General features: G+C 56.9%; 1 protein-coding gene across 2 annotated transcripts in view; it reads right to left on the bottom strand.

Annotated features, from left to right (window-relative positions):
* The window catches only part of HPCAL1 (hippocalcin like 1), a 113,995-nt gene that overhangs the window by 4,887 nt on the left and 98,094 nt on the right, over window positions 1-11,014 (bottom strand). For both annotated transcript variants that reach the window (XM_077750960.1, XM_077750961.1), the window contains exon 3: window positions 44-439. In XM_077750960.1, coding sequence (XP_077607086.1) covers window positions 44-421 — 378 coding nt within the window. In that variant the 5' untranslated portion in view covers window positions 422-439. The remainder of the gene's footprint in view (window positions 1-43; window positions 440-11,014) is intronic.

Below are 11,014 nucleotides of genomic sequence, written 5' to 3'. Positions count from 1 at the left end.
AGCGACCCCCACCCCCACCCCGACGGCGGCCGCGGGGGCGCACCTGCACGATCTCCAGCATCTCGCTGCGGCTGATGTAGCCGTTGCCGTCCAGGTCGTACATGCTGAAGGCCCACTTGAGCTTCTGCTCCAGCTTGCCCCGCGACGTGACGCTCAGCGCGATGATGAACTCCCGGAAGTCGATGGTGCCGTCCCCGTTGGTGTCGAAGGTGCGGAAGACGTGCTCGGCGAACTTGGAGGCGTCGCCGTAGGGGAAGAAGTTGGCGTAGATCTTCTTGAACTCGTCCACGGTCAGGTGGCCGGTGGGGCAGTCCTTGAGGAAGCCCTTGTACCACTCCTGCAGCTCGTGGTCGGTGAACTCCGTGTTCTCCCGCAGGTCCTGGAGCACCTCGGGCCGCAGCTTGCTGTTCTGCTTGCCCATGGCGGCCCGCGGCTACACCTGCGAGAGCNGGGGCATGTCCTGCACCAGGGGCTGCAGAGGCCACCACTGTGGGTGGCATGTCTCGCCCTGTCTAGGACGCCCTGAAGGAAGGTAGGCCATTGGTCTGGCACCCCTGGGAAAACCGAACTGCTCCCCGCTTCACCGCAAGACCCATTCCGACTTCGAGAATGTGGAAACGAGTATGTGTGTGTGTGTGTGGGGTACCATTTAAAATCAGCGGAATGAGAAGCTCCCCCAGTGCCCCCTGGGTCTGTACTCAGTCCTCACCCTCCTGACCCTCACCAGCTCTAGGCAAAGGTCCTGCCCTGTGGAGGGCGCCCCCAGCCCTTGGGTTCTGAACAGTGCTTTCCTCTCTCGGGCGCCACATTCTGGCTTTCCCCTCAGAACAGGTGTCCAAAAACTTTTAAGGGGTCCCCTCTCTACTGTGCCTCTCAGAAACTCCTGGGGACAGGGGGGTGGGGGCGGGCGGATCTAGAATCAGCACCGGACAGTCCTCGACTCTCAAATGTTACCAGTAAACTATCAGGCACCTGTTGAGAGCACAGAGCCTTCTCTCCCCACAGCGGTTTCCCGCCCAGCCCGGACAGAAGACTGGTCCCGGGACGGGGTCACTCTGAGACACTCACACGGCTGTCACCTCGCGGCCTCATTTTATTTGCTGCCTCTGGCAGTAACACACGAACCTGGCTTAATCATTTTTCTAGCATGGAGAAAAGCAGACAGTAAGAGGAAGATGTGTCCCCCCCCAGCCCCAGAGGGGCCCACTCTGAACTGCTGTATTTGTAAGCTCTACACAGTATGAACTGAATCCCCACCATGAACGGTAACAGACGTGTTCGGCTCGTCTCCCTGGCATTTCCTCCTTTGCCCCCTCTCGGGTTTTATTAGTTTCATGACACATATCCCTGTTGTTACTTGTTATCTTTATAACTTTATACTCTTATCTTTCAAAATCGCAAGTGCGTTTCGAGGAACGCTGCTAAAGATACTTTGACCGGTGAGAACAGCCCATGCACGCTGCCGCCTCCTGCGCCGCTGTCTGTAATAATAACCCAGGCGTCCGTCGTTACATACGGAGAAACAGCGGTCGAGATGCATTAAAAAAATGTTTTTGAATGTTTGTTTATTTTTGAGACACAGAGAGACAGAGAGTGAGCAGGGCAAGGGGTAGAGAGAGAGGGAGACACAGAATCTGAAGCAGGCTCCAGGCTCTGAGCTGTCAGCACAGAGTCCAACGCGGGGCTCGAACTCACAAACCTTGAGATCATGACCTGAGCCGAAGTTAGACGCTTAACTGACTGATCCACCCAGCGCCCCAAGGGTGCATTTTTAAAGTGAAAGGAGAAAGTTGAGAGCAGCACAGAGTTTGCTACAATTTGTGAAAAAGAGAAAACACTCTATGTATGCGTGTTGCTGTGTCTCGAAGGATCTATTTAGGACCTAACACTGGCCAGAGAGAGGCGTCTGACAGGCCAGAGTCGAACGGAGAGTTTTTACTGCAAAACCTTTTTCAAAAATTGTAAAGTGTCAAACTCTGTGTAGGTATTTCCTATTAGAAAACTAAATATATAAAAATAAAAATAACCAAACCTCTTATTTCCTGATGAAGCAACTTGACTCTTGCTTCTTTCTCTGTAAGATCAAGCTCTCAGTCCCGCCCCCTCTTCCTTCCTTATCTGTTTCTGTCGTGGAAACTGGTATTATTATAGTGTCAGGGTTTACAATCTCTCTCTGCTTCTTACGTATAGGTTGGCCCTAAAAAGTGGACACCAGCAAGCACCTAAGTAAGTTGGCTGTCAGTTTCCTGGTGAGGAGTGGCAACGTCAAAGGCCAGAGCGATGCTGGGGGATCTGCCCCTGCCCCACCTGAGTCCACGCTCAACCCGTGAGGCCACCTCGCCAACTGCAGTGTGTTCTAGAATGAGGCCACAGCGTCCAGATGGGGGAGCCCCCGTCGCCTCCACCGGCCAGCTCTCTGACCCACCCCGGGGACTGGGATGGCACGGGTCTCCTAGTATGCTCTGGGAGGCGCCCTGAAAGTTCAGGAGTTAACATATAGCTGATGCAGCTTCTGGTCCTTTGGGAAATTCAGATTTTTTCATTGACCACTGTGTTTTCTACGTGTAAAAAAAAAAAAAAAAGTGAAAATCAAAACAACAGACCCTAAAATGTGTGACGAAAGAGGAAAAACAACCAAGATCCCCATCAACACCTCTGTCCTGCTGGAAAAAAAAATCTAAGCCAGGTTTGGAGATGTGGGCTCCCTCTTGACTGTGAATTTTTTGTGATCGCTCTTGGGGCCCCAGCCAGATGAGCCCCCAGGTCCTTCCGGGAGGCACCATGGAGGACCTGACGACGGCACACCAGGATGGCTCTGTGCCCGGAGAGCCCTGCTGGGCGGGCAGGGCCGTGTGCCCCAGGACGGTCAGCACAGGATGCCCGGACGGCTCAGTGTGGCAGGTCTGTCTCCTCAGGCACCCGCAGGGTACGGTGCACTAGGACTCTCCCGACCAAACAAAGAAAAAAAAAAAGATGTTGAGGTTTTAACCCCTAGCACCTGTGAACATGATATTATTTGGAAATGGGGACTTTGTAGGTGATCGAGGTTAGGATGAGGTTATTGATTGGGGTGTCCTTCGAATAAAGGTGACATTTGGACACAGACAGTACAGAAGGGAGACAAGCGGAGAAGACGGAGCCATCCACAAGCCAAGGAACGCCAGAGATTTCCAGAAGCCAGAACACATGCTTCCCTACGGCCTTCAGAGGCCCTCGCCCACACCTTCATTGCTGAGTCGCGGCCTCCAGGGCTGCGAGGGAGTCCGTTCCTGCTGTTTACGCCGCCCGGGCTGTGGGACCTTGTTAGGGCAGCCTGAGCTGGCAGACACCGGGGGGTGCATGGCTCTGCCGGGTCAGGTGCCTCTCAGCCCCACGGCCGAGGCGCCTTGCCCACCAGACCCGAGGGTGGGGGCTGAGGGCGCGGGAGAAGCCGCCTGGGTCTCAGGCCAGGTGCCCGTCCTTCTCTGTCCGTCTATCTGTCCATCGCCTGCCCCCACTCCAAGGCGGGGACCAGATCCAGGCAGCCTCGGACGTGACCCCAAGACCCGTGCCCCGAGGCTGGTCCCTCAGGGAGGCGCCCCCGGCCCATGCCAGCCTCCTGGGTGCACACACGGGGCGGGGTCCAGGAGGCCCCGGTGCTGCGTGGGGGCCCCCGAGGGTGACTGTGATGAAGCCACACCAGCCACCGAGCGGGCAGCCAGGCGGCAGGCGGAGCCCTGGGAGCACCGGGCATGGATGCGCTCCGCGCTCTCTGTTCCCAGTGATCTCTCCCTGTTCCCGCGAGGATCTCTTAGTCACCTGCTCACCGCTCGCCTGCCTCTGTCCGTCCTGTTTAAACAGCCTCCCGGCCTCCCCCACCTCCTGTCACCGCAGGGCGGGGTGACTCGCCGCGTGGCTTCTCAAAGGCAGCCCTGCGTCTCTGTGTCTGCAGGTGGGTGGTGGTCCCCGGAGGCTCGGGCACGGAGCAGCACCCCACCCGGGACCCCAGATGTGACCTACCCCTCCCTGAAGACTGCACACGCTTCCGGCCCAGTGTTACCTGGGCTTGAAAAAGGCTCATTTTCTAGTTCCCTCAGCGCTTCAGCCGCTGTCAAACCTTCATCTCTTCCACGCTCCTGGTCAACTGGGGAGTCTCCCAGCAGGCGTCCGGAGGGCAGCCTGGCGGCGGCGGCTTCCAATCAGCCTCCCACCCGCACCTTGGATGGCTTCGTCCGCACCTGCTCACCCTCCTTCTTCCCTTGCTTCCCCCGCGCCAGACGCTGTTCCCACGGGCAGCGTGTGCCCCCACGTCCCCACAGGGGTGGCATCACGCGGTGGCCGGCCAGAGAGGACGGGCGCGAGCAGAGCACGACAGCCGCTGCTCCGTGACCCGTGCGACCCACATTCACCTCGGAAGGTGACTGTATTTGGAGACTGGGCCTTTAAGAGACAATTAAGGTCAAACAAGGTCACTGGGGTGCATCCTAATCCAATCTGACTGGTGTCCTTACGAGAGGAGCGTGGGACACAGACAGAGGGGAGGCCACGGGAGGTCACAGACAGGCAGCCATCTGCAAGCCAAGGAGAGGCCTCAGAGGGGACGGAACCTGCCGACACCTTGATCTTGGACTTCTGGTCTCTGGGGCTGTGAGAAAATAAATCCCTGCCCTTGAAGCTGGCCAGTCTGTGTTACTTTGTTACGACAGCCCTGGGCTGTCCCTGGGCACTGACCTGAGAGACAACAGCGGGGCGGACCCCGTGCCGGGCACCGGGTGGCTCCCGAAGTCTGAGTCCTGACCGCCTGCAGCAGGGAAACCGGAAGGTCCACGGACTGTGGGACAAGTTGCTCATTGTCAGTCCCTTTGCAGCCAGGGGAGGGCGGGTCCAGGGGAGGGGAACGCCGGCACCGACTGCCACCTGGGGTCGCTAACGCCCGTCCTTCGCCCTGATTAGCCTTCCTGCCCTTTTCACCCTGGAAACGAGTGGGCTCCTGTGAAGTTCTAGGCTCTGAGGGCTCAGGCCCGGTCACTTGAGAATCGACTCACCTGCCCGAACACCAAACCGCCACTCAGAACGATGCTATCAGTTTTCCGCAGGACGTATCTGTGATTTATGCACATTCAGGTCCCACGGAAATGCAGAACTCTGAATACCTCCTCTGCCCAAGATAGCAGACGTTTGTGGAAAGGAAGGTACCAGATTAGCGAGAGGGACGAGTCCAGTCAACCTCAAGCTAGACGGTAACAGGCAGAGCGCACGGTGACGTGCCTGGGGAGTAATCTTGTGCTTTGCCAGCTCCTTCCCAATTGTGTCCCTGAAGGTGACCTGCAAGACTGAGCATCTGGACTCCCGGCCCCTCCTTCCCGACGTGCGTCCCGAGCACCAGGGGCTTTCCTGACAGGGGACCTCCTTCAGGACCAGGGGTCCTGCTCTGATGGTCTAAGGCCCCTGGGTCTCGAGGTCCCAGGCCGGAGTTTCCTGGGTCTGTAGCTGAGGTAGGGAAGCCTCTCCTCCCAAGAGGTGACCCCCCCGCCCCCCCCGAGGAAAGGCAGAGGAATCCGGGAAGGTGGTAGAGGATTCCCCGGAAGAATCCAGAAACGAGGATTCCCCGGAAGAATCCAGAAACGTGTGGTCTACAGATCCGCACGCACACCACACCCGACACTGAGCCACTTAACTGTGGGTGTGCTCGCTAACGCGTGTCCACTGTCCTGCGCTCTGCTCCCTGAACGCCGAGCCCAGGAGCACAGGCCCTACTGGACCCGGCACGTTCTCAGGGCCTGGCGACAGGCGGGCGCGTGGCGGGGGTGCGCGCAGTCTGTTCCAGCCCGTTGGGCCCTCTGAATGCGCGTCCCGGCTCTCAGCGCTCTGGGCTGCGTGCGGCACTGGTACCTGTGGACGGGGCACAAGATGGAACTAACGTGGGGGGAGGGGTGCTCCGGGGAGGAGTCACTCATTCCCGTTGAGGGGACCAGGCAGTTTGCCTCGGAAGAAGCACGTGGAATCAAAACTTAGGCCACCTCGGGGCGCCTGGGGGGCTCAGTCAGTTAAGCAGCCGACTCTTGACTTCAGCTCCGGTCATGAGCTCACAGTTGGTGAGTTCAAGCCCCGCATCGGGCTCTGCACTCACAGTGAGGACCCTGCCTTGGAACCTCTGTCTCCTTCTCTCTGCCCCCCCTTCTCAAAAATAAATACATGTAAAACACAAACAAACCAACAAACGTGGGCCACTTTTAGGGAGCACAGGGCACATACGAGGCCCTGAGACCTGGGAAGGTGGGGGCCATGCGTGGCCAGGCTGGGAGAAGGCAACGTCAGCTCCGTCATAGACAAAGAAGTGAGGCTCCACGGGGCACGTGCTTGTCGGTGACCTTCCCCGGGCCCTTGCATCGCCCAGGTCCATGGGTGGTGATGGAGGCCGCCACGGTGCTCTCCATGAAGCAGAGCCCATGAAGTCGAAATTAAGCACCCCGTGCACTGCCAGTGCCTCACTGGACCGGCGCACATGTGCGTACCAAGGACTCGGATGAAACAGTTAATACAAAGAGCCTCATTTTAGATCTCTCCTGGAGGCTCTTGGCCCGAAGCTAGCGGCCTCGCAGGGACCTGAGACAGAGGAACGCTGCGTGCACACTGACCTCTCTGTTACTAATTAAGCCAAGGAGCCAACCTCATGATGAGTGGCTGGCCGCAAAGACAGACAACAAAAGCCAGCGTTTCTGCAAAGACAAAGCCATCGCCCCCATTTCCCAGCAGAAACGGACCTCCCCCGGCCCGGCGGTCAGGCGAACAAGCACCCATGCTTCATCCGTAGACCAGAAAATCTTACTCTCGTCCCCACTGACGGACGGGGTGAAGAACGGACGTGCCAGGAAGGGTGATCAATTTGGGATCAGAGCCACCTCTCACGTGGCTTGAAAAGCGTCACGACCAAGCAGGGCTTGGATCAGACAGGCAACAGCCTTTAGAGGATGTCAGAGATGACATTTTAATTCACAGTAATGAAGGAACGGGGAGGGAGTTAATGTAGCACTGACAACCATCTCTCTGGCTCTCGGTGACTCTGTTATTGTTCTTAATGTGCTAAATTAGAAAAGGGAAAAAAAAAGCAAACATGTAGCAGGGGAGCCCTATGAAAAATTTTTAACCCAAAGTGGGTACTGCCTGCAAATTAAAGCCTTTTTAATGGCGTGGTTCTACCAACGGCTCAGGAAGCTCCTGGGAACCGAGTGCTCGAATGTGCCATTAATCACAGCTCCACGATGGCTGATGGCACAGGTCGCATTTCATCCATTGCTTTAAAATGCTTTCATCGAGTTAGATCTCCAGAGCTTGCTGGGCCACGCACATTTACAAACACTTGGAGGGGAAAAGAGGGGTAAAGACAGGAGGCACTGAGTCCTTATAAAAGACCAAAGCTCAGGGTGAGGCTGGAAGGGTGTGTGCTGCAAATCTGAACTCCAAGGGACCAGAGGGCCACTTGAGATGAGCAGGGACGCGGGAGTGGAAGGGAGGAGCAGGAGACTGGCGTGTAAGACCCGGGTCTTTCACCTGGCGACCCATTAACGAACGGACTAATGCTGAGAATCTGTCCTTCTTGTCTCCAAGTAAGAGGGTGAGGGGCAAGCCACATGCAGCCTGGGCTTCTAGGGCAGCTGCTCGGAGGAGGGGCCAGTCCTGTCCCCACGGGTCTGTGACAGGGGCCAGAATCAAAGCAAGGGAACAGCGCGCGTTGGGGCGGCTCAGGCTGCAACGCGGCGGAACGGACGCTAGAGGGCGCAGGCAGGCAGGCTCCTGGGACCGAAATGAGGCCCCGCCTTCCCGACTCCGCCCCCGCCCCGCCTCCTCCACGTCGCAGTGCGGGGAAGTGGGACTCCGTTTCTTTGTCCGTAAGCTAGAAACGTCCAACAAAGTGACCACCAGCCACGTGTGCCTATTGAGCACGTAAGATGTGGCCCGTCTGAATTCGTATATGGGCCCTACGAGTATAAAATACATACTGGGTTTTGACAACTTAATACATAAAAATAATGCAAAATATCTCAGAGTAATTTTTCTATCCTGATTATATGTGGAGGGATAAATGATACCCTTTGAGATACAGTGAGTTAAATGAATCATGTCGGTAACATTAATCTCGTCTCTTTTTACCTTTTTAATGTGGCTACTAGGAAAGTTAAAATTACATATAAATGGGGCCGATTCTATATTTCTAGTGGCTGCTTAGCAGTGAGTAGATCCTTGGGACACTAGACCTGGGGTCACCAAACAAGAAGCCTTAGAGCTCATTAGCACCCTGTGCACAGGCCCATTGCTAACTGCAACCCAGCTGGGAGAGGTCTGTTTATTCCACTCGTAGGTGCCCCAAAGGAAAGATCACGGCACTCACGTTTCATTCACAAGGACATGGCGTCCCACAAGTGTCTATTTTCAACAGCTTCAAGACCTTTCCTAGAGGCCAGCTGCAGCGATGGCCTGGGTCCTTAAGGTGAAGGAGTGGCAGAAAGGGGGTGTTCCTTCTCCGCTTCTGAGGGAGAACAGAAGCCCCTGGGCCAGATCTGGGGAACGAGGTGGTCAGTGAGACCCCTCTGGAGCTGACAGTTACAGGGTGTGTGTGCCCAGATCCAGATTCAGCCCACTGACTTCTAGGAGCTCATGTTCAGAGGACTTCCTGAAAACTTGCTGCATCCAGTTTTACCAGCTGGATGGGCTCTAGGCCGGTGACCTTGGTTGAGAAGTTCAACTAAAAACCCTCCTCCTTTCCATACCCATCCCCGGCAGCTTAAATCCCCATGCCTTCCTAAAGCTTTAAAAAATAAAAGGAGGAGGGAGGGAGGGAGAGACGGAGGGAGCTGGCCAAGGCATGGAGCCCCCCTTCCTGTCTTGAACCTTCCTTTCCACTTAGCTGAGGTTGAAATGCCCTAAAAGAGCCCGAGAGACAGGAAAAAAAATGGAAAAAGGAGACAAAAATCCCCAAGAGAACGTTCTTTCCCTCGAAGAAGCTGCTAATGCAACAGGAAGAGGAACTGGTGTGTCGCTCCCTGGTGACTCTGAAAACACGGGTTCGTGACCTCAGCTGCCCGGCAAACTTCTACTCAACCAGCAAAGCCCAACTCAAGATGTTCCCTATTCAGGGATGCGTGTCCCAGGCCCCTACAATTGCTCTCTTGTATAACACTGTTTACTTGTGGGTTTCCCTCATGAGACAGGAAAACAAATACCTCGTTTGTGCCAAAGCACCTTCTGGCCTCAGGACCTTCGCCTGGTCTGAAGGCGCACTCCCTCAACGTCCACGTCTTTGCACACATCCCCCTGGGGGTGCTTCCTCCGAGGAACCCCTCTCACATACACTGGCCCTCACACCTGGTTCCTTACCCCGCCCCCTTGTCATGGCGCACCCTGACACTTGGCATCATGTTTACACCTTTACTGACTCTGTCACCTTTTGTTCACACCGTAGCCCCGTACTGCCCAGGACCGGGCCCCGCACCCAACTAGTGCCCAGCAAACAGATCTGAAATAATGGTTGTGTGTTCCCAGGGCCTGGCCCGGCGCCTGAGCGAATGGGCACATGAGTAAGTGAGCGGGTTTCTTTGAGGACCCTCTCGCTCTAACATTTTGTGACTTTGCCAGTATCAGGGATACGGGAAGGAACCATAGAACCATAGAACAGGTTGGCAAAGCGCCCTCTTGCTCAGGCTTGAAGCTCCAAGAAGGGACGTTCCCTAATTCAGACTCAGTATTTTGGAAAGTTCCATTTACTGGTATAGGAGCCGCCACGGCGGAGGGCGCGCCTTGGGTGTGTCAGACCTGGGGGTCCATTCACCAAACCCGGTGCCATCTTTCCCCTCGCCCGGGAGCATGCCCCCGGCGAGGCAGGTGGGCCCGGGCCAGGGGCCTTACCGCCACCTCCAGCTGGGATGGTTCACCCGAGCGGCAGGGCCCCAGCCCAGAGCCAACATCGCTGCCACTTGAGTCTCCCGGGGAGGAGCTCTTTGAACTTGGCTTGCCCAGTGTAAGAAGGCAGGTTAGTGGAACAGACATAAATGAGCCTCTGGGGAAGGAAGGAAGAGGGCAGAGGAAGAGGAAATGGCCAAGGAACGATCCTCTGCCTTGTAGAATCTGCTAGGATCCAAAACAAGACCACGTGACTTTCCCTAAAGCCCAAACTGCCACGCATGACCGTCCCTGTGTGAGCCTGAGGCTCACGGTGGCAGACCCCCACTGCCAGGCCGGATGGGCAGAGAAATTTCTGGACTGGTTCCCGTATGCCGGCAAACACTGCCATGTCCCCCTCTGTGCCAAACACCTGGACAGACAACAGAGGCCCTTCCCAGGGGCCTGAAGTCCCCTCCCCCAGGGACATCCACGAGACACGGGGGTAACGTGCGTGAAGAGGCTCACTTAGGAGGGACCCAGCATGGCGAGTGCTGGAGCAGAGCTAGCCTGGCCCAGGCTGGGAGGGCAGACAGGCGAGGTCGAGCCAGGCTTAGGGCTCGGGAAGTTCTCCAGGTGGGGGATGAAGGGGACAGAGGGATGGGGGAGGGGAGGGAAGCCGGGGGAGGACCCACCCAAGGCCACAGAGGCTGGGACGTTCTCGGTGAACATGACCGTGAAACAACGCAACACCGAGGAGAGCCAGGAAATAAACAGGAGGGGGCTGGAAGGTGAGGCTTGCAATGTCCCGCCCCCGTCCCCAAGCCCCGCGAAGCACCCAAAACAAGACAACCAGCCGGGGAGTGAGTCTCTATCACAGCTGGGTCGTCCACACGTGTGACTCCCCCGCGCTCCCCCGCTCAGGGCGCTGGAACCCGCCAGGGCTAACCGCTCACGCAGTGGAAATCTAAGAGCCCCCCCAGACTGGTCCCTGGGGACGAGAGGCAGGAGCCAGTCTGGGATTTCAGAAGCCCCCTGGCCAGCTCCTCCAAAGATCTGAGCCCGCTTTAGTCAGCCCTGGGGGAACAGAGCTGGCGGAGGGGCCCCCACTCGGCTCAGCCGTGCTTGTTATGTGCGCAGATTTGGGCAGGGAAGGAGC

Source organism: Crocuta crocuta, unplaced genomic scaffold, assembly GCF_008692635.1.
Source record: "Crocuta crocuta isolate KB4526 unplaced genomic scaffold, BGI_CrCroc_1.0 scaffold129, whole genome shotgun sequence".
Classification (NCBI taxonomy): domain Eukaryota; kingdom Metazoa; phylum Chordata; class Mammalia; order Carnivora; family Hyaenidae; genus Crocuta; species Crocuta crocuta.
This window is presented reverse-complemented; position numbering and strand designations above follow the sequence as displayed.